Source organism: Chelon labrosus (genome assembly GCF_963514085.1).
Source record: "Chelon labrosus genome assembly, chromosome: 6".
Taxonomy (NCBI): Eukaryota; Metazoa; Chordata; class Actinopteri; order Mugiliformes; family Mugilidae; genus Chelon; species Chelon labrosus.
Window position 1 is genome coordinate 15,909,687 of NC_140342.1, and position 27,999 is coordinate 15,937,685.

The 27,999-nt window shown below is 43.2% G+C and overlaps 1 protein-coding gene across 1 annotated transcript in view; it reads right to left on the reverse strand.

Moving 5' to 3' along the window:
* Positions 1-27,999, reverse strand: part of LOC311489583 (voltage-dependent R-type calcium channel subunit alpha-1E-like) — a 51,415-nt gene continuing 23,416 nt past the window's right edge. The window contains exons 6-48 of the mRNA XM_084546723.1: positions 27,836-27,994; positions 26,010-26,200; positions 25,822-25,925; positions 25,614-25,729; positions 23,952-24,005; positions 23,440-23,520; positions 23,026-23,235; positions 22,753-22,865; positions 21,847-21,959; positions 21,593-21,724; positions 21,258-21,327; positions 20,726-20,843; positions 19,405-19,472; positions 19,251-19,318; positions 15,295-16,059; positions 14,782-15,047; positions 14,396-14,531; positions 14,135-14,264; positions 11,490-11,549; positions 11,261-11,367; positions 10,828-10,839; positions 10,189-10,285; positions 9,919-10,079; positions 8,611-8,748; positions 8,252-8,453; positions 7,991-8,155; positions 7,793-7,903; positions 7,623-7,703; positions 7,234-7,353; positions 7,074-7,139; positions 6,810-6,901; positions 6,546-6,720; positions 6,329-6,456; positions 5,956-6,052; positions 5,147-5,252; positions 4,958-5,065; positions 4,770-4,870; positions 4,146-4,252; positions 3,957-4,056; positions 2,861-2,965; positions 2,324-2,459; positions 1,944-2,095; positions 1-799 (exon numbers count right to left, since the gene is read on the reverse strand). Of these exons, the coding sequence (XP_084402849.1) occupies positions 275-799; positions 1,944-2,095; positions 2,324-2,459; positions 2,861-2,965; positions 3,957-4,056; positions 4,146-4,252; positions 4,770-4,870; positions 4,958-5,065; positions 5,147-5,252; positions 5,956-6,052; positions 6,329-6,456; positions 6,546-6,720; positions 6,810-6,901; positions 7,074-7,139; positions 7,234-7,353; positions 7,623-7,703; positions 7,793-7,903; positions 7,991-8,155; positions 8,252-8,453; positions 8,611-8,748; positions 9,919-10,079; positions 10,189-10,285; positions 10,828-10,839; positions 11,261-11,367; positions 11,490-11,549; positions 14,135-14,264; positions 14,396-14,531; positions 14,782-15,047; positions 15,295-16,059; positions 19,251-19,318; positions 19,405-19,472; positions 20,726-20,843; positions 21,258-21,327; positions 21,593-21,724; positions 21,847-21,959; positions 22,753-22,865; positions 23,026-23,235; positions 23,440-23,520; positions 23,952-24,005; positions 25,614-25,729; positions 25,822-25,925; positions 26,010-26,200; positions 27,836-27,994 (6,146 nt within the window). The 3' untranslated portion in view covers positions 1-274. The remainder of the gene's footprint in view (positions 800-1,943; positions 2,096-2,323; positions 2,460-2,860; positions 2,966-3,956; positions 4,057-4,145; positions 4,253-4,769; positions 4,871-4,957; positions 5,066-5,146; positions 5,253-5,955; positions 6,053-6,328; positions 6,457-6,545; positions 6,721-6,809; positions 6,902-7,073; positions 7,140-7,233; positions 7,354-7,622; positions 7,704-7,792; positions 7,904-7,990; positions 8,156-8,251; positions 8,454-8,610; positions 8,749-9,918; positions 10,080-10,188; positions 10,286-10,827; positions 10,840-11,260; positions 11,368-11,489; positions 11,550-14,134; positions 14,265-14,395; positions 14,532-14,781; positions 15,048-15,294; positions 16,060-19,250; positions 19,319-19,404; positions 19,473-20,725; positions 20,844-21,257; positions 21,328-21,592; positions 21,725-21,846; positions 21,960-22,752; positions 22,866-23,025; positions 23,236-23,439; positions 23,521-23,951; positions 24,006-25,613; positions 25,730-25,821; positions 25,926-26,009; positions 26,201-27,835; positions 27,995-27,999) is intronic.

Here is a 27,999-nt window from a genome sequence, read left to right on the forward strand (position 1 = left end):
GAGACGTTTTTATTCCTCTCTATCATCAAGTACAAGTCAGGAAATAGACCTTATTTATTGTCAGTGTTCTGTGTGAATTGGCAACTACAGTTTCAGGAAGTATTGTTCTTTGTCATTTTTGGGTTCACATTTTAGCACACATCCAGAGGGCTCACGGCCTCGAAGCATTGATGCAAAAAGAGTCACATTGACTTTCACTCTGGATGCTGTCTTACAGCGTCCTCTAACACCTCTCTGGGCTCATGCCTTCTCCCCCGTGCCGTGCCTCCTGTCCCTAGCACCTGTCGTCCTCTTCTGTGTCACTGAGAGGGTCACAGGCCGCAACTGACGCTGTCTGTGCCAGACGCTTCCGAAAGTGTCCGTTGGGGACCTGCCAGCCAGTCCGCAAGCGAGGGCGGGCCGAGCTGATGGTGTTTGAGCGTCCCAGGCTGCAGGCCACGGCCGCCTCGAAGGTCAACGTCTCCATGGGACCAGAGGGGTCTGGGCTGTGGTCGTCCTCCTGTGAAGCCAGGAAAGGCTCGGAGGGATAGCGTCGAGGTGGGGATGGGCGTCGGCCAGCCTCGCTCCGCCGCTCCCCTGCGCCCCCTTCTTGGGAATCCCATGTGGGCTTGCCCCGCCTCACGGTCTCTGGGCTACCCTGTTCATCCTCGTCTTCGCCGACGGAAGCTTGCGTGCGACACACGAGCGGGGAGTAGGAGATGTGAGGTCGAGAGCTAGTCGGGGTCTGCGATAGGGGGCGTCGGCCGCTGGGAGTGCTGGACTCTGAGGTGGAGGGCACCGGGCTGTCCGAGCTATTGCCCTGCAGAAAATAAAGGAAGAAAATGAGTAAACAGTGACCCAAATGACAATGTATTCTTCTCTCAATGTCCATTTAGTATCTGTTTTGGGACATTCAGTCTCATAACATTGACCTTCACCAGAAGAAAAAATAGAATTCTACAATGTCATGACAACCGAGTGAAATTCATGTGTTCATGAAACATCATGCAACATAATAAAAAGGAGGAAAAGAAAAATCTAATTTGACATTTAAGTGATTTTATATGATTTGTCTTACCAGTTACCTATACTCAGTGTTGTGCAAGTTCATACTAAACAAGAACTAGTTCAAAGATCAGTTCACAGAGATAAAAGCGAACTAGTTCAAGTTCATAGTTCTCATTTTTTAATTCTGAACTAAGTTCATAGACTCCAAAATGAACAGTTCACGTTAATTTGTTCCGCTCCGAGCTGTTCTTGTACTGCTTTTCTGAATAACCACTGACTGAATATACTGGGAAATAACTCAAATGTTTGTGTGGATCGGTTGTTTCTGCGGTGCCGGAGGCGGCTTCTCTTTCAGCTGCACCAGCCATGCTGTATGCTGTAAATGGCACGTCGGGTGACAGCTGTCGTAAAACTTTTTTCTTTTTTTTTTATACAGTCAGTGGGTGAACGTGGTTATTTCCCTCCAGACTGAGCGAAACTGACGTCTGCGCTCACAGATGGAAAAATGATGCGTTCAGTTCACAAATATACGTTCGTGCACAACACTGCCTATACCCTAGTAACTGGTCCAACAACGGCAAAAATAGTTTTTTAATTATTAATGGTATTCTAGAGTTTGCAAAAAAAGAAAAAAACTATTTAAAACTGATGACGATTCATCCTGCACTAAAGAGCGTAGACCAGTTTTGCATCCAATGAAATGCTTTCCCAGATTTTCATGGCCCTCCCTTCTCCTGCAGCTCACAGTTCAAATGTGAATAGGCCTGCTCAGGACACTGCAGCTCACAAATCAGAGGAGACTGAGCTTTATCGGAGAACGTGGCCGCTGTTTTTTGGGGAAAAACATCATCAGTAGGTGGAGTCTACTGGCTTATCGCATGTGATTGGTCACCTCTGCTCCACAGCTTCCTGAATCTGTGAGCTGTTGAGCTGGATGCTTTATGCGTCTGACCAACCTGTTTATCTTGGGGATGTGCTCTCTCTACGCTGGAGGATCGTGAGGGCTGCAAGCTTCTTTCCTCTGAGTTACAACGAGACGTGTCCGGAGAGAGGAGGTGGCAGCGCTCCTTAGACCGACCACGCTCTCTGTCACGCTCAGACCGGGAAACTAGAGGATAATAAAAAATGAAAGAATAATAAAAAAACAACTCGGTATAAAATATGTATCTTTCATACTAAACACTACAATAGATTTTGAAAACACAAACTAAAAAATATTAGTCTGTACAACTTCATCAGTGGTCATATAGATTCAGCATAACCTGGATTTAAACTTACATTTAAATCAGATTTAAATTTAAATCAGATAGGTATGAATTCTGTGAGCAGGACTAACCTGCAGCCTTGTAGCTTTTGTGACGAGGTCGATACACGCGCTCAGGACTTTTGTCCTCCTGCCAAAGTCCATTTACACGTTGATCTGCAACTGTAGAGGCCGAACGCTTCATCGAGCCACTTGCAACCTCTGACTGCTTGTATGTGAAAAGACACAAACGTGCGAGCACATGGTACATAAACAGAGAAAATATGACATACATTTCAGTTATATTCGTATTATTTAATTCAGAAAAAATAGCACAATTAATAACTTTCATGCTTTAGTCGGTGCAAAAGTGCAGTGCACCCTAAAAGATTCGGGATTAGTTTCCTGTTAAGAGATTGACAAGGTGGCGTCAGCGATCACAGCCCGTTCTAAAAAAATCAATCAACCTTACACTCCCAAAGTGGCCAAAGACGGCAAAGGCAAAACTCTACTGATTTGAACCTCTCGTCATGTCGTGCATATAAGGGTTAACTTTGGCAAACTTTGGCATGCAGCCACGGAAGTCCTCAAGATCCAGCCCAGAAGCTGTGTCATGGAAGATGTGTGTACCTGCGACTCTACAGCCAGACGGGGCATGGAAGAGGCCCGCACACACAGGCCCCTGCCTAGTTGAAGCTCCAGTGGGGATTCAATCCCCCTACTGCACTCGCCCACCTAGGTGAGTACAGAAACAAGAGAGGAGGGCAAGGAAACACAGAGCACCGATCAGGCTCATCCCTGCCAGGACTGCCTCTACGTACCACCTGAGGTCTCTCCAGGTCAGGTGAGGGGAGGGCAGACATGCCAAGTGTCATCTATCAGAAGCCATCTCCATCGCCATCCAGTCAAAAGCCATTCCAGCCAAAAACAGACGGACTAACAACTAGCAACAGTAAAACTGACTTCAAGGAGGCGTAGAAACAGAGTGAGGTTGTAAAAGAGGAGCAGAGGGTGAAGAAGAAGAACAAGACAACAAAGACAAGAGCTTACAGGGAAAGATGGACTACTTCGCCTTGGAAGTGCATTCGTTCATGCTTATTCAAGTCTTAATAGCTACACAAACTGAGCCAGACAGCGTCTGCCTAAGGGCCGAACACATTCCTCTACACACTAATATGTGGGTATTTCAGTATAGTTTGATCTCAGTCATCTGGCAAGCAGTGTAGACCGGTAAAACCAGACAATGTAGACACAGCAAAACACCAACAGTTCGACAATCTGCCTTTACAAGTCCAGTCTCCACAGGACTAAAAGACAAGAGCACAAAGAGCAGCGATGCAGTGCTCTGCAAAGCACTGAGAAAACAGCATCAGTCAACATATTTAGACCATTCTGGTGGTGATATAAAAAAAAAAAACGGTGCTTCGTAACATTTCACAGTGATTCCCTGATTTGTGTTTGTAAAATCCGAAAAATAGGAAAGAAGAGACCCCAAGACCAGGACATCTGTTTGAAGTGACAGTTATCATCTCTTCATCAACGCCCGCCTGTCGAATCTAATACAAAATCTGTTTTTGTTCATGTTATGGTTAAACAGCATCGTGGCGATTCAGTAACACTTAATTAAAGCACAGAAAATAGTAGAATAGTACAAAACGGCCACATATCAAAAGGTCTGAGAAACACAGCCCAAAGGCACATATTAATGTTGTTCCCTCTGTCTTACCTGGTTCTGCTGCTGACCGGCATCAGTGTCTGAGCTAATGGGCTGCAAAAACAGTTCCTGGGGTGAGATGGGGCTCAAGGCCACGAAGCCTCCTCTGGTCCTGTGTACGGAAAAAAGAAAAACAGTAAGAAAACAGAAACAAGACACACACAGATAAGTACACAGTCGTGCACACATTTGCGGACTCACAAGGCTGAACCGGCACTGTGGGCCATCATTGGCAGCGGCTGGGTGTTAGACAGAATGTCCTCGGGGAGGGCAGCGGCGTCCAGGCGCTTGAACATCAAATTACTCTTCTGAAATGAGTCACGCACGCACACAAAGATGGTGTACAGGTCAGGGATCTGCAGTAATGTTCTCCATCTACAGTTCTGTGACATTTAAGGCGTAATTTGAACAGAAGGAGGAGGCGATCTCACCTAATAGTTAAGATGCGAATAAAGGAAAGTTAAGCGAAACACATAAATAAAGAAAGAAAACAATGAATAAATACAGTCTAGCAAAACCAGACTCAGGTTTCCTCACAGGTGGTCGTGTTTCTTAAGCATCCATTGTTAACGAACAGACAGACGTGGGAGTTTGAAAAACCCACTTTAACTAGATATTCGTCTTTCAGATTCATGAAGACACAAACTAAGCGCTGTGAGATTGTGTGTTTTTAGTTTGTTTCTTTTCCTTCTTCATCTGTTTTTCTCTGAATATATTAAAGTGTTAAACACAGTGGGAAACGTGCTAGGGAATACAAAAAACAAAGCAAAGTTAGTAGAAAGAAGGTGCGTGGAAGTTCACATCGGCACGCTGAGCTGAGCTGACCTGAGCTTCCAGCTGCTGCCTCAGCTTCTTGGCTTTGTTCTGTTTGAAGTAGTCCATGATCATCATCGACGCGTAGATCTTCCCTACCGTCATGTCAGTATCTGTGAAGGTAGACGCACTAATGTTAACGGTTACTGCTCGTCTCTCTGTGTTACTCTAGAGTGTTGCCTTCATAGGTAGAGCCAGACCTTTGTTGATAGGTACCAGTAGGTCCAAGGTCTTCTGCGGCAAATAAGGCCAAATGATACTGATCTCCTTCTGCAGCTCAGAATCCAGAGCGATACGGTCCTCACCACCTGGGACAAACGTCCACATTCAGCCTCTCCATAGAATTGAATTTTGAATTCAACGACAACCAAAAGAATCATGAACCTGACCTCGAGCTATTTTGATGTCCAGAGCCGTGCGGATGAGGGACATCAGAGTGGAGGTGAAGTGGACGGTCATGTCCTCGTCCACAGGCATGTTCATCAGCACCAACCTCTGAAGAAGGAAAGAAGAAGACGATGGACGGTTCAGCACAAAAATACTGTAAGCTACACATATCTGTATCACATATGATCTGCTGACATTGTCAGCATCCTTTTAAAACACAGACAAATACCAATCAGTCATAACATTATGACCACCTTCCTAATATTGTGTAGGTCTCCCTTGTGCCTCCAGAACTGTTGTGACTCATCAGAGAATGGACATGGGCCTGTGTCTGGTAACAGAATGTTGTTAGTGGGGGCCTTTGGGTCCTATGGGTTGAGGGGAGGGGCCTCTGTGGATCATCCCACAGATACTTGATCAGTTTGGGATCTAGTGAATTTGGAGGCCAGGTCAACACCTTGTGCTGTTCTTCATGTTTTTTGAGTTGTTCCTAAACTATTTTTGTGCGGTGTGTGTGTCTGTACCAGTCAGGCTGCATCCTGCTGGGGATGGCTGCTGCCATCCAGGAGTGTCATTGCTATTGGGTGGGGGTGTCTGGTCCGGTCTAGGTGGGTGGTACATGTCTAAGTAACATCCACATGAATGCCAGGTCCAAAACTTTCGTATTATCACAAGATGGTCAATGTTATTTACTTCTCCTGTCAGTGGTCATAATGTTCTGTCTGATCGGAGTATATATAACATACTGTAAGTTGGATTTCACTTTTGCTTTCATCTAGATCTTCCATGTTTAGAATAAAGTGGTCTTTACCTTATAGGCAATCTTAGCAGGACATTTTTTTCCCAGACCCAGCGGTGGAGACATGTGTGTTAACATCTCGTACATAGCCGTGTAGTGAATGCGACCGCTTCAGAGGAAAAGCAAGGGAGAGGAGATAAGAGAGAAGAAGAAGAGGTCAATAAAAAGAGGTTCATTCACACTACATATTAGTTTTTTATTCCAAAAATAGTTGCCTCTAGTACAGTGAATCTAAATGCTGCTGTGGAGTTGAGGAACACTTATTTGTGCTAATCATGTCAGGTCTGAAACGTCAAAGCAGTAACGTTTTATAATCTATGGCTGCCCTCTGCTGGATGAAGACAGAACAAGAATGATGGCCTGCTTGAAGCCAAAAACGTCTCACCATGCCAATCGATCGTACTCCCCCCAGATTCTGACAAACTCGTCCAGGTGATGGGGACCGAGGATGGAGGAGTCTCGAGTCAGGTACTCGAAATTATCCATAATCACAGCCACAAACAGATTAAGCATCTAAAAGGAGAGATAAGTAAAGATCAGAAAACATATAGAAGACAAAAATACAACCAAAGACATGAACATTTTTTTTTGTTAGTTCTGACCAGGAATGAGCTGAAGAAGATGAAGGAGACAAAGTAGCAGTAAGCAAAGTCAGTCCCACAGCCGCCCTCGTGATCTGGAGACATGGTGAGGGGGGCGATGGAGGGGTCTGGTTCACACTCTTGACCAGAGAGACAGGAGAGCATGATCTCCTGCCAGGACTCCCCTGTAGCACTCCTGGTTGTTTTAAAGAAAAAACATCCAGCTGACACCAGACTCATACTGAAGCAGCTTTATAAGTGCTTTAATGTTTTGATAAACCTCACCTGAACAGAAGCATCAGAGCGCTGAAAAAGGTCTTAAAATTATTGTGCTGATTGATGTGGCTCTCATCATTCAGCTTGATGTTTCCAAAGACCTGCAGGAAACAGGACAGTAGCTGCTAAGTTTACATTTAAAGTGAGGACAACCAAATCAGTACCACTTACATTTGTTTCTTAAAAGTGTGCACAGGTTCAACAAGAAGAGATTTTGTCTTACGTCATTTGTGTTTAATTATTAACGTCACTATTAATGAATTATTTGCATACCTGCATTCCAATTATGGCGTATATGAAGAACAGCATGGCTATAAGCAGACAGACATAAGGAAGAGCCTGTCAGAGAAGGGAAGGCAAAGACAGCTGATTAAAACTTGTCATCATTTCCAAGAAGCAATAAGAATAAAAGCCGTTTGTTCAAATGTCGGACCTTGAAGGATTGAACAAAGGTCCACAGGAGAATTCGGATGGTGTAACCCTGTCTCAGCAGCTTTATCAGCCGGGCTGCTCGGAAAAGCTTCAAGAAACTCATGTTGATGGTGTTCACCGACTGGGACAGAAGTGGTAGAGAGAGGGTGACACAAAGAGAGAGAGAGAGGAGGGAAAAAAAAAAAAAAGGAGAGTGGCAGACAGAAGGGAGAGACGGGACGTAAAACACAGATGGCGATATTCCTCACAACACGACTTAAGTTGTGTCTGGAGGCAGGGATCGTAACACTTGGAGAGAAAGAATCCTGCAATTAAAGCCGCCCATTCTTGTCTTTTTTATTTTCGGGTCACGACATTGTGAAAAGGAACGGTGTCTTGGCAGTGCCTTACCTGTAAATCCACAATTATCTCTGTGATGCTGCCAAGGACAGTGATAAAATCAAAAATATTCCAAGTGTCTCGAAAGTAGTTCTGCAGGGGAAAAAAATTAAAATAAGTGCTTAAATTAATTTTCTGAATGGCTTATTATGAATAGAGCTCTAAGCAGCGTTAACACTCACCACTAAACCAAACGCCAGGATCTTGAGTATACACTCCATGGAGAAGAGGACCGTGAATGCTGTGTTTAGGTGTTTTAGGACAGTGTCGTAAGCTGTTGGGGCCGAGTGGTACTGTAGGAACAAAGAGAGCAGATTTCTAATGGGCTAAATTATGATCTCCAATACAAAAGCAGTAGTTGATAGACATTCTATTACCACCTTCATCATGAGAACAACAGTGTTGAGGGCGATCATAATGAGCACCGTGTACTCAAAAGACGGCGACGCCACAAAGTGCCACAGTCTGTACTGGAAGGTTTGTCTGTTCTGGGGCATGTAGCGGGTCATCGGCTTGGCGCTGATGGCAAAGTCAATGCAAGCCCTCTGCAGGAGAGATATTTGATAAAAGACAAACATGCAAAGGCTGCAGATGATCCACAAATACACGTGTGAATTCATGCGCATCTTCGAGCGCCGCACCTCATTCTTCTCCAGACTGCACTCCTGAATCATCTTGTCACCCTGCTCCTGGAAGGTGATGATGATGAGAGCCACGAAGATGTTGACGAAGAAGAACGGGAAGACCACGAAGTAGACCACGTAGAAAACGGACATCTCCATGCGGTTCCCGCGGCTCGGCCCCATGTTCTCCTCTGTGACGTCGGTGGAGTGCTGGAGGACCCTACATCAACAAAAACACACATGGCTGTTGTGTTTTTGGACAATTTAATGGTCACATCACAGCATTAACAGCATGAGTCAGCAATAAAAAACAGTTTGTGCAGGAAAAGTTTAGCTTAGCGCTTATAAACTGTGTAATACCATGCAAGCAGACTTACTGAGGCCACCCTTCTCCAGTTGAGACGGTGAACAGAGTGAGCAGGGCCCAGCAGACGTTGTCGTAGTGAAACTCATGTCTCCTCCACTCTCTCCTCTTCACCTCCTTCTTGTCTCGGCTGTAGTCAATGTAGTAGCCTCTGCGGGGAATAGAACGGCCCAGAGGTCATCGTTTCATTTAATTCACTGATTAAACTAGCAGCCCTGGTGAAAAGAGGGACACTGAAGCTTTTGTTATGAGAAGATGTTACTCTCCCATTATTAACTGGTGAGTTAGATGCTCTGCAGCCAATTTACAGGCTGTCCGTGGGTTTGTGAAGGCAGAATAGATGCGCTCGGTAATTTTCCGCAGCCTGCTTACACCCAGAGTCTTTGTACTGAGGCTTTGCTTCTAATGAATAGTATATCAAAGAAAACAGAAAAGTGGCAGCTACATTTGGTAAAATTGTTAATGTTTGTGTTTTTTGTCTATGTTTGCCTCTCTCTTGTTGGTTGGGTAGTTATGGTGTAACGTTTTTTAGTGAACTTTAGTTATTCTCTATATTTTGGCTCGGGTTTTCCTATATGTATATGGGACTGTTTATAAAACAAGTTCGCTGCTAATGTGACGTCATCCATTGGTTTGTGGGGCAGCCTCGAGTTTGGCATTCGGCTGTCACCATCTTGATTTTTTTAAAATTTTCTATTTATTTATTTATTTTTAGCCGGAAGTGACCATAGTTGGATGAGAGGGAGGAGCTGGGGTGGAGCGAGGGGTGGATCTGCTTGAAAACCTGAGGACAACTTGTTAATTACTTGAAACCGGAGCTTTAATATCCACTTAATTATAAAATTATTTTCAAACAAGCAACAATTAGAGCTATAGGTTGTTTTTAAACCATTTGTGTTGTTGCGCTTTGAGCCACTTTACGCACCGGCTTCAGTTTGGAGCTGATGGATTATGTCAGTCTTTAAGATAGAGTCAGTGACTTGTAGAAGTGAAAGTAGTTGGATTTTCTTATATTTAAGCAGAGCTAAACTTGCTGTTTCCCCTACACAGAGTTTTTAGGAAAATACAAGTGTGGTAAGAAAACAAACAAGCATATTTAACAAAATGTCAGTGTCACTTGAAACAATGGCGATCTCTTCATATTCAGGTTTTATGTCAGAATTTTTTTACCACAACAGCATATACCGTGTCATTTTGACTGACAAAGTGTAGGAGGACTATGTATGTAGGAGGTATGTAAAGTCTATATTTCTTTATTTCAAACCTCTAATGCAGGGAGAGACAAATGAGGACCGTGAAAGTGGTTGAGATAGTCACTTACTGGCATTCCTTCTCCGTATTCATGGAGCTGTCAGTGCAATAGAAGAACTTCCCCTTAAAGAGCTGAACAGCAATGACAGCGAAGATGAACATGAAGAGCTGGTAAACAATGAGGATGTTGAAGACGTTCTTCAGAGACGTGACCACACAGTCAAAAACCGCCTGTGCAGGAGGAAAAAAAAAAAACGAGAGGGAGGAAATAAAATCTGTCAGAGACCTGTGGATAAACGTCCAGGAGTCCGACCACCGGAGAGCGTTTGCAGATGTTTACCTTGAGTTTGGGGAGCCTCTTGATTGTTTTAAGAGGACGCAGAACTCTCAGAACTCGGAGGGACTTTATTGTCTTGATATCTCGTCCTTTGTTGTTTCTGTCGACACAGAAACACGGTATTAAGGGGGTCGTACACCCAAACCGATGCATAGACGCACATGAAGTGAGATAGACATGTTGACAAAAAAACACCATGAAACATAGAAGTACAATTTGAGTGTGTCAGTTTGGAGCCGGTCGGATGTTAATGGAGACATTTCTGATAATTTGTGGAATTTCTAGCCTCTTTATTCACTCAAATTAGTCTAAAAGTGTTATTTTTCTGCTCAAATAACTGAATTATGCTATCAGGGTGACAGCTTTGTCTTTGTATGAAGTCAAAGCTTAAATTTGTGCAAAAACAAATGACTTGATGAATCAAATATGGTACAAATGACTAATTAGACTGAAGAAATGACTCTTCGCTATAGACAGATGATCAGTCATGTTACCCCTGGTACCTGGCAAAACACAAAAACACTTACAGTACAAAAAAGGAAAAAAGAAATCTGACAAACATGAAAGAGACATGTGAGAATAAAAACAGAAATCTATGAGATGTTGTGTGGGAGAAGTTTACATTTAAAGTGAGATTTTTACCCCATCACATTCCTGGTTGCCCCAACAGTGACAAAATCCACAGGAACAACAGAGAAAAAGATTGAAGCATAAATACACGTGAGCAAAGCTCAAAGCATCACAGCTATATTCACAACAGAGAAATTAACATAAAGAAAATGCACAAAAGCTTTAGGTAGTTCATTGTCACACACATAGACTTCAGAAGCTTCATCAACAACAACGTGTTAACCCGAAAATGACATCGAAGCTCATCTTCTCCTCTCGCCGCAGCCATGAGTTGAAAGCAAAACATGAGTTACTCTCTGTACAGGACCATGTGTGCCTTCATGTTTGCAGTCCTTGCTTGTCATTGAGGGAAGGTCGTTTATAACATTACCGCATGCTCAGAAAATTATTTGCTGCAGTGAGTCAGTCGTTAGTCACCGGCAGGCAGCTCTGTATAGTGACTCACGTTAGAGCAAAGGCAATCAGAGCTCCCACCACTACGATGAAGTCCAGGATGTTCCACATGTCTCGGAAATAAGAGCCGTCGTGCAGAATGAGACCCTGGTCGATCATCTGGAGAGCAAACACACACCCACACGGACGTGTAAGCAGAATGGATTGAAAACACACACACAGGGACCAAAAAAAAAAGTTAAATTCTTTAAAAGTGGAGGAAAGTTGTTTCATTCACCAACCTTGATGATCATTTCGAAGGTGAACACTCCGGTGAAGACATAATCAAAATATCGGAGTACCTGGATGATTTAAAAAATTAAAAAGAGAGAGAAGAAAACACATAAAAAAAAAAAAACATTTATCTACAATATCTAAGCTTGCATTGATGTAACACACACATTCACAACTACACATGTAGCTCCACAAGAGGAGATACAATTTACATCTAGACACTAGCAGTGGACTTGTTACACTTGAAGTGGCATAATTCGTTCAATGCAAAGCCTCCAGATAAATGTCAGAGTGTCAACATTATAAATTAAATTAAGAGGAAACCTTACAGACACACAGATATGAAAGTGTAATTGCTGTTTGGTGCTGTAACGATCCCAGAGATTCCTTAAAGACATGCTCCATAATTACACCTTGTACACTGGCATTAAGTTGTGCAAGTCATGAAAAAAGGTCGGAGACATATATATGTCAACATCAGTGCAATAGAGAGCAAGATATCATGACTTTTTGCCGGATCCTGCAATAACTGCGGAGTTAAAACTCCACAACTCAGTTTGTTACGAGGTCTGCTAGGTCCATCAGAGGTATAACCCTGACGAGCAATGCCCCAGTCACCTCTGGTCTTAAAGCCAGACTCAGGAACAATCGCATAGTTTCTGGCAGAGGATCTTAGGCAGCAAGGAGTTAAAAGATCCCACATGTAAAGTTTTATAAACCTGCAGTAAACTTCAAACTACCAGTGATACCAGGCAAGAGTTGGCGTAAGAGCGGTCTCTTCTACTGCTTCACTGGATGGATTTAAAAGCTGAGCAGCAGCGGTTTGAATGAACAGAAAGTCTATAAATGCAGAGATCATCCTGAGATGAAGGAAACCAGTTGGCACAACCTTTGTCACCTTAGTCCTAACTTAAGTAATGGATTTCCCTGCTTCTTCTATCCTAAGGCTTTCTCTTCATATGCACACCATTTTATTGTGATAAGTCATCTTATCATTTATTTAACTGTCTGCTATGTTCAACACCTTGTAACTTTGTTTTGGGAAGATGCTCCATCAATAAGTGAGTGCAGCCTCAGAGCGTGCCGCTTCTTCTGTCTCTCACTCATGTTATTCCCAACTAACTGTAGATTTCTTTTTTCTTTTTTTTTTTTTACCACTGTGTGCTTATTCATTTACTCTCGACACGTTCCGCGATACTGAGGAGTGTGAAAAGTTGTGAAAAACAAACTGGACAGCTACTTCCCAGGCAGATTCTCACCTTGCGTGCGCGTGAAATCAAATGTGTCACGACACATTGTTGCTGACACAGTGTTATGTCAACTAGACGTCAAACCTGAAGGAGACGCGCCGAGCTAAATCTTCATCAATGGTGTTTTACAACGAGTACGTTTGAGTGTTAAATCATTGTCTTAGCTTGTTTGAAATGTTTCCTTCCTCGAGTGCACTCTGTTAAGATACGGTATTATGATTGATGGTTGACTGGTTCTCATCACAAATCTAGCTGCCATCAGTCATCTAGTCCCTGTTCTTTAAATCCATTGTACACCGATCAATCAACAACCGATCTTCCTAATATTGTGTAGGTCTCCCTTGTGCCTTCAAAACAGTTGTGACTCATCAGAGAATGGACATGGGTCTTCTGAGGGTGTCCTGTGGTGTCTGGTAACAGGATGTTGTTAGTGGAGGCCTTTGGGTCCTATAGGTTGAGGGGAGGGGCCTCTGTGGATCATCCCACAGATACTTGATCAGTTTGGGATCTAGTGAATTTGGAGGCCAGGTCAACACCTTGTGCTGTTCTTCATGTTTTTTGAGTTGTTCCTAAACTCATCAAGGAGTGTCATTGCTATGGGGTGGGGGAGCCTGGTCTGGTCTAGGTGGGTACATGTCTTAGTAACATCCACACGAATGCCTGGTCCAAAAGTTTCCCAGCAGAACACTGTATTGTCACAAGATGGTCAACGTTATTTACTTCTCCTGTCAGTGGTTTTAATGTTGTGGCTGATCGGTGTACGTTGTCCCTCTCTTCGTGCTTGCCCTAGGCGTCTCCTTCAGCCACCTACCTCCATCTGCTGCTCCACCATCAGTGTCTAGACTTTCGGGGAGTATTTTCCCTATCTTCTTTCATTGTGTGGGATTCAACTTCATGATGCCAAAAATACTTTGCATGCTCATGTAACTAAAATAAACTGCACTCCTACTTGATCTTTCTGTATGTAAATATGACTCTGCAGGAATGTGAAGCCAGCATCTGTCAATAACTGTCTGACTCTTTTTAGGCCTCACTATCTTTCACAATGACCAGCAGAATTTCTGCCCAACAAGCACTTTCCACAACTATTGGCCTGCTGCGCGGAGATAAGAAAGTAAACCAAGTATCAAATTGCCTCTGAAGCTTTTGTGTTGCACACAGTCCAACGTTATAAAATAAGGAACAGCTGCTCCTCCTGCTGCTATTGTTGCTGTGGGACTTGTAGCTTAAAATGTTTTGCACCAATGGAAAAAAGCTTTGGGCTTTTAGGGCTGATGTCCAAACCCAGCGCCAGACTTTTAACTTTTATTCAGGATGGTGAATGGTAAAGGGTTAAGGAAAAGCTGTCAATCGTTCATCCACAATTAACTGAAGAGTTCAGGACAGGTGTATTTTGATCTCACCTTGTTTCTGTCTGAATTAGTGCACACTGGGTCCTCAGCTGCCAGTGCGATGCTACTCGCCACAATCACAAGAAGGATGGTCATCTCAAAGTAGCGCAGAGTGACAATATAGTGACAAATTCTTCTGATGCTGTGGTGCACACAAACAGAAACGACAAGAGCGTGCAAAAAGCACAAAAAAAAAAAAAGAAAACACAGTGAGAAACTCTAATTTGTTGCATCTGATTAATGAGCGGTTTGGAGGATTCTGCTGCATCTTACGGGTTGGAGGCCTTGAAGATGAACATGCTGTCTGGAGTGACAGGTTTAGGAGGAGCTGGCGGTGGTTCCTCGTCTTCCGTGTCCTCCTCGTTTTCATTCTGCTCCGACTGGTATGCCTCCAACTCTTTACTGTTCACTAAAACCCAGGCAAAGAGGAGAGAAAGAAAAATGTGTTTTAGCTCTACATGGACAGGCTCTGACAAACGGGGAACAACATGAGTCACTGTTACAATGGTTTCAGCAAAGTAAAAAAAAAGTGGCTACTCCTATCAGATGACACAAACACCTCCACATGGTGCTACGGTGACACTGACACTAAAACCACTTTATGCCGGGCTGTGTAGAGCAGTGTTACTGTCGTGAGAAGGGGTGGCGGGGTGTGCTACCTGTCATGGGTGTTAGCTCCAGAAGTGGTTGTGCAGACATTTCGATGGCCACGCTGCCCTCCAGGTTGGATTTGTCGCGTTTGATGGAGACTTTGCGGTTCTCGGACTCCATGGCGCTCACGGTGAACTCTGTGGCCTCTAACGCCGACTCCACCGGGACGTTTTGGCTCAGGGACTCGTACTGATCGGCGTGGCCGCCCTCACCTTGCTCCGACCAGGTGCAGTCCAGCAGCTGAGCGCACTGAGGAGGATCGGGAATGTCGGTGCTGGACGCGGGAAAGAAAACGACACCAAATTAACTTAATGCAATGGTGCATATATTTGTTAATGACAGGGAAATATCCTGTAGCAAGATCTGATGAGTCAAATATGTTTTCAGTGTACGTATGGACATGAACAATGTTTTGAGATAGAAGTAAAAAACACACAGATTAAAATATGAGACACTCTTAACTGGAAATGTCCTCAGTGTTTCAGATAAATGGTGAGAGACGAGTTTCAGATGAGTCTTACCTTCTACAAGCCTCTCCAACTTCTGCGTACGGGTTGACTATGCAGGTTCCGCAGTCATCTTGGACTGACCCTCCATCCACCTCCGCTCTCTCCTCTTTCTCCTCCTTCTCTTCTCTTTCATCCAGTACTTTCCTCTCCTGACTGAGCGACCGCCTGACGTGCAGCACCTCATGTGGTGTCTGCATACAGTCCAGACTCTTGGCTTCGGTGCGCGCCTCTCGGTGACGGTGGCGCCTGTGCCGGGCCCCTTCTTCCGGCCCCTGGCTGGTCCTGAACTTTCGGGCCATCCTGTGTCTGCCTCCGCCTGCAACCCGGTGGTTTGCTCCTGACGTTTTCTCCTCACTCAGGTTCACCAGAGGCTCAGCCACCGGAGGCTCTGGGATGGGAATGGAGATGGACATCGGGGGCTCAGGTAGGGGCATCCCCACAGACATCGGTGACTCGGGCAGGTGAGCCGGGCTGACCTCTGTTGACAGAGCGGGGGCGTGGTGAGGGACGGTGGGAGTTTCTATAGTGTCCTCCGTGGGGCTGTTAAACAGCTCCTCCCTGCTCGCCATCTGACGACGTTTGCGGAGCTGGTTGGCTCTCTGCTCCCACACTGACATGTTAACTTTCCTCCTCCTCTCACGTCGGTTGGTGAAGGTGATGGGGCCACTGAGGGGCTGCTCGTCTGCAGCACCTGCGCAGCTTTCCGGGTCGTCCGGGAAGGCCGGTCGCCCTCTGTGGATTGCCCGTTTCCTGTACAGGTAGGGTCTTCTTCTGCCACTAAGGACCACAATATACAATGCATCAATATGTTGCAGAAAAAAATACTGACATTTAAGAAATTTGTGACAAGAAACATAAAGAATATTGTTCATTTGCATACCAGTGATATCAAAACTGAAATAAAAGTTGCAAGAAAAGGACAGACCTTTTCTGTGAAATTATGTTAGTCGATTAATAACTCAAAAAATGTGCAAAAATTACAAAGACAACCAAAAAATAAAACAATACCTGAGAGGTAAGGACAGATCAAAAGTAAATAAGACCCACAAGAACAGAACGGGAAGGTGCAGGATTAAAGTGCAAACATTGTGTGAAAATAATCTCAATAACCGAGTAGGGAAACTCAAGAGAGAAATTCTGTGTGACAGAAGATGCATACAGTTATACTTACTGGTATTCAGACTCTTTTGTTGTCCATGTAATCAATGAGTGATTATTTGAAAACAAGACATTAGTGGGTTACAACATACACAGAACATTCGTTGTGACACAGAACAAAATATGTTCAGGGGAAGCGAACTGTAAAATTGAACCAGATGGGACTGAATTCGGCATTTTCACGATTCATGGTGGAATTTCTTTCAAGGGAGAAATCCATTTTATGAAACACACCAGTTCAAGCGTCTGGATGCTAATCGGTTCTGACAGAGTGTCATCGAATGCAACATTTTGGTCAGTGCCACATAACAGGCATATAACAAGACAACGTGATGGAGCCAGAAAAACACTGCAATACACATCAAATCGGCGCTTTGGTAGCTGCAAACACTTACAAGACTAACATTCAAATATGTTAACAGACAAATGATACATTCAGTGTCACAACTAGAGAGTCAGAACAGTAAATGAGCTTATGCCTTTTAGTTGAGCGTGTGGCAAGGACGTCAGGGACGTCATTAAATGAGGTACGTATTTACTGTATCTTTGGTCACTAGACTTCTAACGTGCTGGCGGCTATTGATCAATTAGGATATGGCGTCAAATCAACTTACAGAGGCTTAAAGAACAAGTAATCGCATTTAGTTATATTTTTTAATTGAAAAAGTATGGCGCAGTGCAGTGGGGAGCACGAGCACCTACTAAGATTGTCATGTGATTGGTTGGTTAAGACACATAAAATGCGACTTTCCCAGTTTGATTTGAGATCAGGATTCTTTCCATGTGATGCTGCTCTGTCTGCCTTGTTTCTCTTTTTTTTATAGCTCTATTTGTAACATGTGAAACAAAGGCAAAAATACCAAGAGCGAAATCTTTCAAAAAATTGGCTGCAGGCGGAGTAAACTTCTTTTATACAACAATCACTAATCCATTCTTCTGCAGGATGTGTCCTGGGTTATATTTTAAAACTAAGGCACAGTTTTAAATGCACCAATGAGTTGGAGTCTGTTTTAACAATCATTTTAGTCTGTATTACATTTTAATTTCGACCAGAAAAATCTTGTAACAACTGATACTGTGTGAATTACTTAAGTGTTAAGTCTGTGCAAGTAGATTTTCACTTGAACAGAGAATAAGAAGGTAAAACACAACTCAACTGTATGATGTAGTTGGAAAACATACCTAGTGTAGTTTGTATTTCATAGATGTTTTTCTCGGCTGTGATTTTGACTTGAGTGTTAATGTTGGCTCAGTTTCTTTAAAGGGGAATTATCGTTTTTTACAACCTGGACCTTATTTCTGGCATAAAATACGATCGTTTACTCATCCATATAACTTTGGTGTCATTTCGAGTTGTTCGGAAGATATTTAGATCCAGCAGAGCGCCGCATATATCCATATAGTGGGAGTGACTGGGGCACCGAAACGCATCCTCTAAATAACGCATTATCTGCCACGAAACTCTTTCATTTCACCAATATATTATGATACGCTGGTGCTATTCCCCGTTGAGTCCGGAGTTTCGTGGCAGATAATGCGTTATTTAGAGGCTACGTTTCGGTGCCCCAGTCACTCCCACTATATGGATATACGCAGCGCTGCGCTGGATCTAATATCTTCCGAATGACTCCAAATGACACCAAAGTTATATGGGTGAGTAAACGATTGTATTTTATACCAGAAATAAGGTACAGGTTGTAAAAAGCGGTAATTCCCCTTTAAGTGTCACGGTACACTGATCCAGTGAGCCAGCATGCTTAATACCAGTACTTTCTCTAAGTGGAAAGCAGCCACCACTAAAGTGATTGAAAACAACTGTGCACATGTTGCTATCATAGTGTCTGGTGTGGAAAAGCTCTAAGGTGTAAAACAGGTAATAAATAATACAAGGTAGAGTAGAGTCTAACCAGGTCACTGTTCTGAATGAGACACTCCATGAGTCCCTGCAGGACACTTGAGTATTCTGATGAGTTATGTAATGGTTTTACCCTCCCTGAAAAAACGCTTTTGTCACGGTGGTAAATCGTATCTCAGAGTCATACTAAGCAGGGAAACTTGGCCAAAATCTGTCACACTCCAAAGTGTGCCTCCTCCCAGTAGAGTGACACATTCAGACTTTCCACTGTTCCCAACAACCTCTGAAAACCACCTCCTGTCCTCCTCCACCTCCTCCTCCTCCCGACTCACTGGATCCTTAGACCTGCGGGAAGGACGCCAGGTCACTGAGAGGAGCAGCAGATCTGTGAAGAATTACTCCTCTCATCGTCAAAAGAGGCTGCCCATAACCAACGGCAGGCCAAGGCCGCTACAGGAGGAGTTTCAGTAACGCTGCTGAAACAGTCACCAATGACTCATGCTTTTAAACTGGGCGCATTCAATTTACATTCACAATTTTGTCATCAGTGCGTTAAACATGCCTTTCCAGCTTGCATTCGCCATGCAACTAGAAGAACTGAGGAACATACTGTTTTAAACATTTACCAGCTACGCCTACAGCAGCTTCTCTGAGTGTCTACGATCAATAATCCTGTTGAAAATAATGATCTTACTACTGAAGAAGCACGATGATCACATTCAGGACCACCACCAGTTTCCCCACAGCATCCATATCTTAAGTAAGTGTGAGTTTAATTCCACTATTTGCTGCAAAAGAGGGAAGAATTGAATTTTCATTCAGTTCAAATTGAATCTTTGCCCGAGAGGAGATTTTTATCTGAGAACTTAACGAAGGGAATTACTTAAGAGCTGTGAATGCTCTGGGTATCTCATCATCAAATGCAAATTCTGTGAGCTTTTACCCAAACACTTACTCGGATATCAAGCCATCTCTTCCTCTGGCGTACCTCTGGTTGAAGAACTCCTCTTCCTCCTCTTCGTCCTGAGGAAAACAACACACATTACACTTAAAACCAGAACATTTGTAAAGTACAAAAACAAGACATTTTGTGACAGAACAGTGCAAACCTTAGTCAGTTCCTGCGCATTGGCCAGATTATCCACAGCGATGGCCAAGAAGACATTCAGCAGTGTGTCTGTGGTGAAGGCAGTTAAAGACAAATACGCAAAAATGTACAAACAACCAAGTTTTGTGTTCCTGGTTAGTTAGACTTTATATGGTTAGCTTAATTCAAGATATGGGATCCTTTTAGGTGTCTTCATGTCAGCTGAACACTCAATGTCAAGGACATTGTCTGGTGTCAAATGGTGTCCTCCGTGCTTCTCTTTTTATGACCTTTGACAACAGTTGATGTTTGTTTAATTTAGTTTTGATTGGCAGAAAACCTCCATTTCTGGTCGTCATTCAGTCTCTAGTACAAGGTTCATGCTTGTGTTTACTTAGTGTCGTTTTCCTGATTCAGTTGGCTGATAAAGACAGTGAGATTTAGTTTGAAAGCTCATAAAAAACAGGCAGCTTGACCCTGAACACAGATGATTTTGTCAAGTGATGGACCTTGCTGATGTAATGTAGTACAGTATTTAGAGCACTTGTAGAGCACATTTGACCTTTAGTTCATACTTTTCTCCCTGGCTCCTTCACATGGGCTCTTATCATTAATTCACTGTCTTACTTTTAATATGTAAATATTCAGCGTACCTGCACTTGGTCTGTTTACTATGTTACATGAATATGTGTGCCCCATCACATATTCCTTGTATGTACTTAAACCTAAATTGAGTGACACACTTGTTTGTGTTATTTTAGTTGTTTAGAGATAATTCAACTTATTCGATGAATATGGTCTTAAAGTGGCAACTTAATTTGAGAGTGTTCATATCCAAATTGCAGGAAAACTGTAGGAACAACAACTGAAGGGGTCATGCAGTGAAAGTCTGGCAAAGCATCACAAAGGAGGACACACATTCTTTGGTTGCATTCTCCACGGGTTGCAGAGTTTTGTTTAAGTCTATGTCAATTTGTCCAATCACTTCTGAGCCACTTCTGAGCCCCTGGAAATAAGGTTACTGTGTACAAAAACCATTGTTATTCATAAACCTCCAATTTGGATATGAATAGTCTCAAATTAAACTTTAAGCCATTATGTTACTTCAGCCTGTTTTGGTAAACAGCTAAAATAACACAGATTTTGTCAAAACATACACAGAGTTATCTGTATGCAAAAAACACAGATCTTTCTGACTGCTCATCTGCAGGACTTTACTTGCGGTGGAGTATTTTTACACGGTTGCGTTGCTGCTTTTACCAGGTTACTTCCATCACTCAACGTGCACTAGCATCGTGGCTACATCACGGCTCTCTGGCCACTTTCGAGGTCAACAAGGATACAGTTTCCAAAAAGTGTGAGCACAATGAAGTAGATGGATGACCACATGCCATACTGCACGCCTCCCTGCGAGCGGATCCCATTATACATCACCTCGTTCCAGTCCTCGCCAGTCAAAATCTGTGGGCAGATGCACAGAATATTTAGCATGGATAATTAACATATCTCACATTAGATTCAGGAGAACGCTGGCCTAAAAATATTGCAAACAGGAGACAAGTCTCCTGTCAGCCAACCAGTTCGTAATATAGCATTAAAAATGACAGCAAGATAATAATTACTATGTGCGCTGATCAAAACACTCTTTTGCAGAGCAGTTGATTCGTAGCAGATCCGATGTGGACTTATTCACGTTTCCCTCGTCTGATATTCATGTGCGCATATGTGTGCATGGATGTGTGGGATGATAGCGGAGGCAGGGGGGTGGAGAGCGAGTGAGCAGAGTTGTTTAATCTGCGCCTGGGGTGAGAAATATCCCAGGGTGCAATGTGTCATGGAGAGCAGGCAGAATGAGGGGATCTGTGGGAGCCAAACCTGAAACACTGTCATGATGGCAGCTGGAAACGTGTCAAAGTTGGTGGGAGTGTAATCTTCAAAGATGAACCTAAGGGGAAGGAAGATAGAAAGCAGGGTCAGATATGACCAAGGAAGAATAGGAGGAGGAAGGAGATGGAGGAGGAGGAGGATGCGGAGCTATTTTCATCCGGACGTATCATTTCCTTTCTTCTTCATCAAAGACATCATTGAAGGGGCTGCTGTTCAGCGCGCATGGTGCGGACACACATTTTAAAACAGCGGCGCGATCAGGTGAAGATGTTTAAATATAGTGCATCGAAAATCAAGACCAGATTGAAGATTAAAACACTCACCTCCCCCCAAAGAGCTGCATCCCCAGCAGCGCAAACACCACAATGAAGAGGAAGAGAAGGAAAAGCAGGCTGATGATGGACTTCATGGAGCTCATGAGGGACACAACCAAGTTCCTGAGAGAGGCCCAGTATCTGGCAAAAAGAAATAAAGCAGCTCTTTTCAGCTGGGGACCCTGTATAAAATTATAAATCAACAACCGATCTACAACCCAGGCTGATGTGTGCCGCCGAATAAGTCTTCCTGTCCCGCTTACTTGGTGATCTTAAAAATTCTTAGGAGTCTCAGCGCCCTCAGTACGCTGATGCCGAATGACATTCCCGGCCTGAAGAAGCCCCAGACCACCTCAAAGATGCTGCCAACGATGACCTGCAAAACATATCAGACAGCGAATCAGCTGCCGTTTAATTAGCCCTCGTGCTACCCTCTTGCATAATCTCTCTCTGTCTGTCCATTCGCTTGGGGTCCTTGAGACCCCAAGGGTAGCACGAGGGTTAGATACATCATTAGCTGAAGCTAATACAGTCTAACACAATCCAAGTATCTACCGTAAGGATGTTACAATACTTAAACATAAAATAAACACTTGGGAGAATTTACAGTGTGAAAAAAGCTGCAAAAATAAAGGAAACTAAGCGATTCGTAGCTTGTTCTGTGTATTACACACGGAGGCATCTCTGTTACCCAGTTTCCTATTATTAATATAAATGAGGGTCAAAACTGTTTGTTGGTCATGTAGATTATAGTTGGCCAAGGTAGCCTTCTTTTTATTGCTTACTTGATGACTGAAAATGGTCGTATCATCGGGTAATAAACTGAATTTATGGAGGATGTAATAGTGTACCTCGGATTTTGCTAGAGAATAGCACTAAAGGCTGGGTTTACTCTCCCCTGCTTTAAAAGTTGATTATGTTTAACGTATAGGAAGGGTTTCATTAATACCTCGCCACAAGACACAAGCTATATTAATGTTTTCACGTCCTGAAACTGTCCTGATTTATACTATTTATACTGATTTATACTCTGAGAAAGCTTTTATCACAGCTTTATCAGCTCATTTAGTTGCTCCTCATTGTGGCATGTATATGAGAATTCCTATTAATCGTTTCTATTGTGGATTGTGTGTGTACATGGAGTCAGAATAAGCGACGAAGGACCTCACCCCACAGTCAAAGCAGTTGAAAGATGAGTGGAAGTAAAGCCGGAAACCCAGACCGTACATTTTCAAAAACATCTCAGCCAGAAACAACCCCAGGAAAACAAACTCTGCATAGTCTGGAGATTAGAAGGAGAGAAAAGGCAATTAAGTCAAAAAGCAGAATTAGGGAGCAAAGCCCCAAAAAACAAAGCCTTTATCAGATATTTCTTATCTAGTGAGTCACAGGATGAGGTTAAAAAAAACAAACAACAACAACCATTGATAAAAGAAACCCACAGAGGAAGATGGTGAGCCAGTCGGGCTGGTTGTGGTGGACGATGGCCACACAGATGGTGTTGAGAGCCACCAGACTGAGCACCATCAAGTAGAAAGTGTCCGTTTTCACCATGCGGCGAATGGAGATGCGCAGCATCCGCTCTTTCCGTCGCAGGTAGGCGGCGGGGCCACGGCGGCCGCTGCGGAAGTTCATCCTCGATCGGGACATGCCTGAAGGAGAAAGAGGCAGAATTCAAAAGGAGAGGAGGAGACGGCTGCATACACACAGGAAGGCAGGGATGATGCGTAGGTGAAGTATACAGTATGGGAATAAGTCATGAGCTCAGAGAGGAGTGATATCCTGTAAAGAACAGGGGAGGAAGCCCACTGTAAATACAATGACTAACTGCACACACTGAAATGTTCTTCACTCACTGGCAGTAGACGTGTCGGTAAACTTGTCATCCCCCGGTGCTCCTCTCCGCGCACCAGTCTTCTTACTTGCTCTCTTCAACACTAAAAATGTTTTAAAAAAGAAATCAACTTTACCAAAACCTCTGCTTTGGGTATTTTCAATTTTAAATAAAAAAGAAAACAACATATTAAATTAAAAACATCGTCAATAAGTTAATGGTTAATTAGTTATATTCATACACTGGGTCCACAAATGGATGACACCCAGAATATAATTAGAAATATTCTGCTTGTTCATACATGAAACCAAAAACCAAAATCGGATAGTGTCCTCATCTCTCAGATTTCTGTGTACTGACAAATAATAGTTCAGTTTTTATATATATCATCCATTTTCCACATCAGTTTTCACATTACAAAGACTTACTGATTGTTTTTTTAGAATCAGCTAGTAATTTAACACTAAAACAGACATTATTGGATACTTGCTGTTTAATGTTATTAGTGTTAAAAGCTGCGGTGAGTGAACTTACCATCTAACGGTGATCTCCCTGAATTTTTATTCTCCTCTGCCAGCATGACTTCCTCTGTAACATAACAAAACTAGACGTTATACAGATGTATTTGTTTTATCAGAGTTTAAACCATCAGACATGGAAACATTCATTCCAGGGTTTTAATGTTTACTGCAAACATTTTTGCTGGAAACTGAAGTGAAAGCTGCCTTCAGAGTCCAGGGTGACCTTCTTCAGAGAGAGCTCTCCCCCACATCTATGCACGCATACAGTAAATATTGCACAGCAGCTCTCTCACTCTCTCGCCCGTGCACGTGGACACGCAGACACTCGCGGATGCGCGCGCATACTTGCACACGAATTTAAGTCAGTGAGTCAGTATCACCTTTTTCTCACCCTCAGCTTGCGTGGGAGATGAGCAGTGTCAATTGCCATCGCAGCGCTGTGCGTTTGTGCAACTCAACGCAGCTACTCTACCGTAGACCTGCAACTCTGAAAGTGTCCGTAGCGGACGATTGCTTTTTTGGTTTTATCCCGTGTCACTAAATCAATGGTGAAAACTGAATATTCAGTTAAACATTGCGCTTTTGGGAAGGGTAAGAGAAGACGACTCATACCACTCTCAAGTCTGTATAATAAATAGAAAGCAAGATCAGAAGTCAGTTAACCTAGCTTAGTATATAGACTGGATACAGGGGGAAACAAGCCTGGCTCGTATTAACTTTGCAAAAACTCTCATAAGCACGGACATAATTCACCATAGCCGGTGGGTTGGTGTACGTTCTGCACACTGTTATGCCTTTCTGTTTTGGTGGATGCACAGTTTTTGCAGCTGGATGTCTGTTTGTGTGGACATGATTGAATGCCAGAGCAAGAGCAAAAAAGAAAGGAGAGAAATTGTCCATGTTTGCCTGGTTTCAGTTTCTACAGCATTTTGTACACCGATCTGACTCCTAATATCGTGTAGGTCTCCCTTGTGCCTCCCAAACAGTTGTGACTCATCAGAGAATGGACATGGACCTTCTGAGGGTGTCCTGTGGTGTCTGGCAACAGGATGTTGTTAGTTGGGGGGCCTTTTGGTCCTATGGGTTGAGGGGAGGGGCCTCTTTGGATCATCCCACAGATACTTGATCAGTTTGGGATCTAGTGAATTTGGAGGCCAGGTCAACACCTTGTGCTGTTTTTCATGTTTTTTTTTTTAGTTGTTTCTAAACTGTTTTTGTGTGTATGTCTGTGTCAGGCTGCATCCTGCTGGGGATGGCTGCTGCCATCAAGGAGTGCCATTGCTACTGGGTGGGGGTGCCTGGTCTGGTCTAGGTGGGTGCTACATGTCTAAGTAACATCCACATGAAAGCCAGGTCCAAAAGTTTCCCAGTAGAACATTGTATTGTCACAAGATAGTCAATGTTATTTACTTCTCCTGTCAGTGGTTTTAATGTTGTGGCTGATCAGTGTATTTACAAATATAGAAACAAATGGAAAGATGTAAAATGTGAAATCTGACATAGAAATATAAAATTATACCTTTATATCACATCTTAAACACTTGAAGCACATTAGGACATTGTGACACAACTTGTTGTGTGTATGAGATGGCTTTTGCACATCTGGTTGTCAGAATGAAGCCTGGCTGTTCACTCATTGAAACATGAGATGTAAAGTTGTTCTGCTGCCCAGTACCTGCCCTGTCTATCCAGGCTCGGTAGCCATTCAGTTCTCTTTCCACCTGCTGCTGGCGACGTAGCTTCATGAAAGCCCTCCGGTTCTCCACCCTCTCCCTCTCCTTGGCAAATTCTCTGAAGAGAGAAAACAGCTGTCTTAATTTCACAATACAGGCACCAGGACAAAAACACGCAATCATTAAAGATACAAGAAGAGACACACTCACCCAGACAAGACTCCCAACACGAGGTTCAAGACAAAGAAGGAGCCGATGATGATGAGAGGAATGAAGTATATCCAGTTCCACGTAGGACCCAAGGCATCGTTGGTCTGAAACATTTGTATCATTAAACATTTGACATAAATCGATGTGATGCTCTGTGGTTCATGTGTTGATTCAATACTTGAGCTCACATTGTATAGAACGGCCGTCCATCCCTCCATGGTGATACACTGGAAGACGGTGAGAACAGCGAACAGGATGTTGTCGAACTGCGTGATGCCGTCGTTGGGGCCGATCCACGTGTCGTTGCAGTCATACTTCTCTGGACACTTCCTCACACCGCATGCAAATGCCAGCTCTGATGAGTCAACGGTCTCATTATCTACAGAAATAAAACATAACTGGCATTCAGTCACAAACAGGCATCCAGTATTAGTTTACAGGAGCGAACCTTAACAACCTCAAGCAAACCTCCGAGTTTTCTCCAACCTTCTAAGTCAAAACTGTACATGAATTTGCATAAAAGCAACAAATACAGAGGTAAAGGTCTGATTTGTAGACACCCGTTCATACTATATTGGACTTATACAGCCAGTGAGACACCAAGAAATAGTACAGTAAGTTTGAACAGAAGAAATTCGAGCTTCAACTCCAGAAGCAAGATTTATTAAAGAGTAGGGCCACATAAACAGGTAGTTGGGGTTTGTTCGTTTTATTGTAAAGAGTGACAAATACCAACGCATCAACTGAATTTAAAGATGGGGGGACATTGGCTTTCTTAGCTTAGCATAGAAATGCTCTTGATCCATAGTACACATACCAAGAAAACAGCTAGCCAGGGTCTTCAGATTGTAAAAAAAAAGTCTTGATTTCTTGCTACTTGCTCGTTTAAAACCTCAACTTGTTCGTTTTAGACTTTTTTTAGTGGATTTAACCAACGAGATGTCATGTGTTGATTACTGAACAGGTGGATTTTGTTACCTTTAGACAGATTCAGGAAATTGGTTTCTAGAGTGTCTTCTAAGCTAAGCTAAGCTAAGCGCTAAGCTATGCTAAGCTATGCTAAGCTAAGCTAAGCTAAGCTAAACAACTACTTGCTCAAAATCATCCACCATATAACTGTCAAAGACACTGTACTTTAATTTCAGGGTACATCTGTACAACAAAGCAACCATTAAACAACCCAAAAGGCATTATGCATTCGGTTATTTGCTTCCACTGAAAATGTATTTAAGTTTCTGTTGCCTTAAATAAATAATAAATAGAAGGCTCTATTGCGTCTATCTGCTGATGTGATCCATTATGCAGAATCTAAAAGTGTGGAAACTTGAAACCTCCACTGCACGTACGCTGAGGATAGACTATTCAGTGAACAAGTATTCTTCTAAAAGTTAAACTTGTATCTATGAATATGTTTTATTTTATTATTTTAAGGGTTAAGGTATAATTTTTTTCTGTGTAAGATTTTCATGTGTCTAATACATCACATGTATTTTTCCTGCTCTGAACACTGTGGACTTACTCATATCTCAATTCAACCGTGAGTTGTATTGGGCGATGACAGTAAATGCTATGGTGTGGCGTGTGATTACAGAGTAGTTGTTGACTAATTAAGCAGTAGCTAAATCAGCCCGCAACAACTCTAATAATATCTTTGAGCTTGGCTGCTACTGCAGGCCTCGGTGTCTCAAACAAAGCTGTTCACACCCTCAGTTTGAGAACAATGAGTAAAACCACACACTCTGCACACCTGCTAGTGAATCAGTCCCTCATAATAAAAAAATCCCATAACAAAACCTGAAAATATTCTTCAGTGGTAATGCAGGACGTCAGGTCCCCAAGAAAATCCATCTCAAGCTGACGTATACAGTATATAACAATAATATATTCAGCATGAAGAATGATGATTATTTCAATTCTGACAGGACTGCACCACATCAAGCTGTTTGTACTGAAGTTTCCCTCCCACACTTTATTCACCATTAAAGAAGACACTGTTGGTACGTACGGTTCTCACCTAAGATGTCGTCTGACGGCAGGCAGGTGTGGTGAAGCTTCCCGCTGTAGAACTCCAGACCGATGATGGCAAACATGAGGATGGCGAAGAACAAGAGAAGGCCGATCTGGAGCAGCGGGATCATGGCCTTCATGATGGACTTCAGCACAATCTGCAGGCCTAAA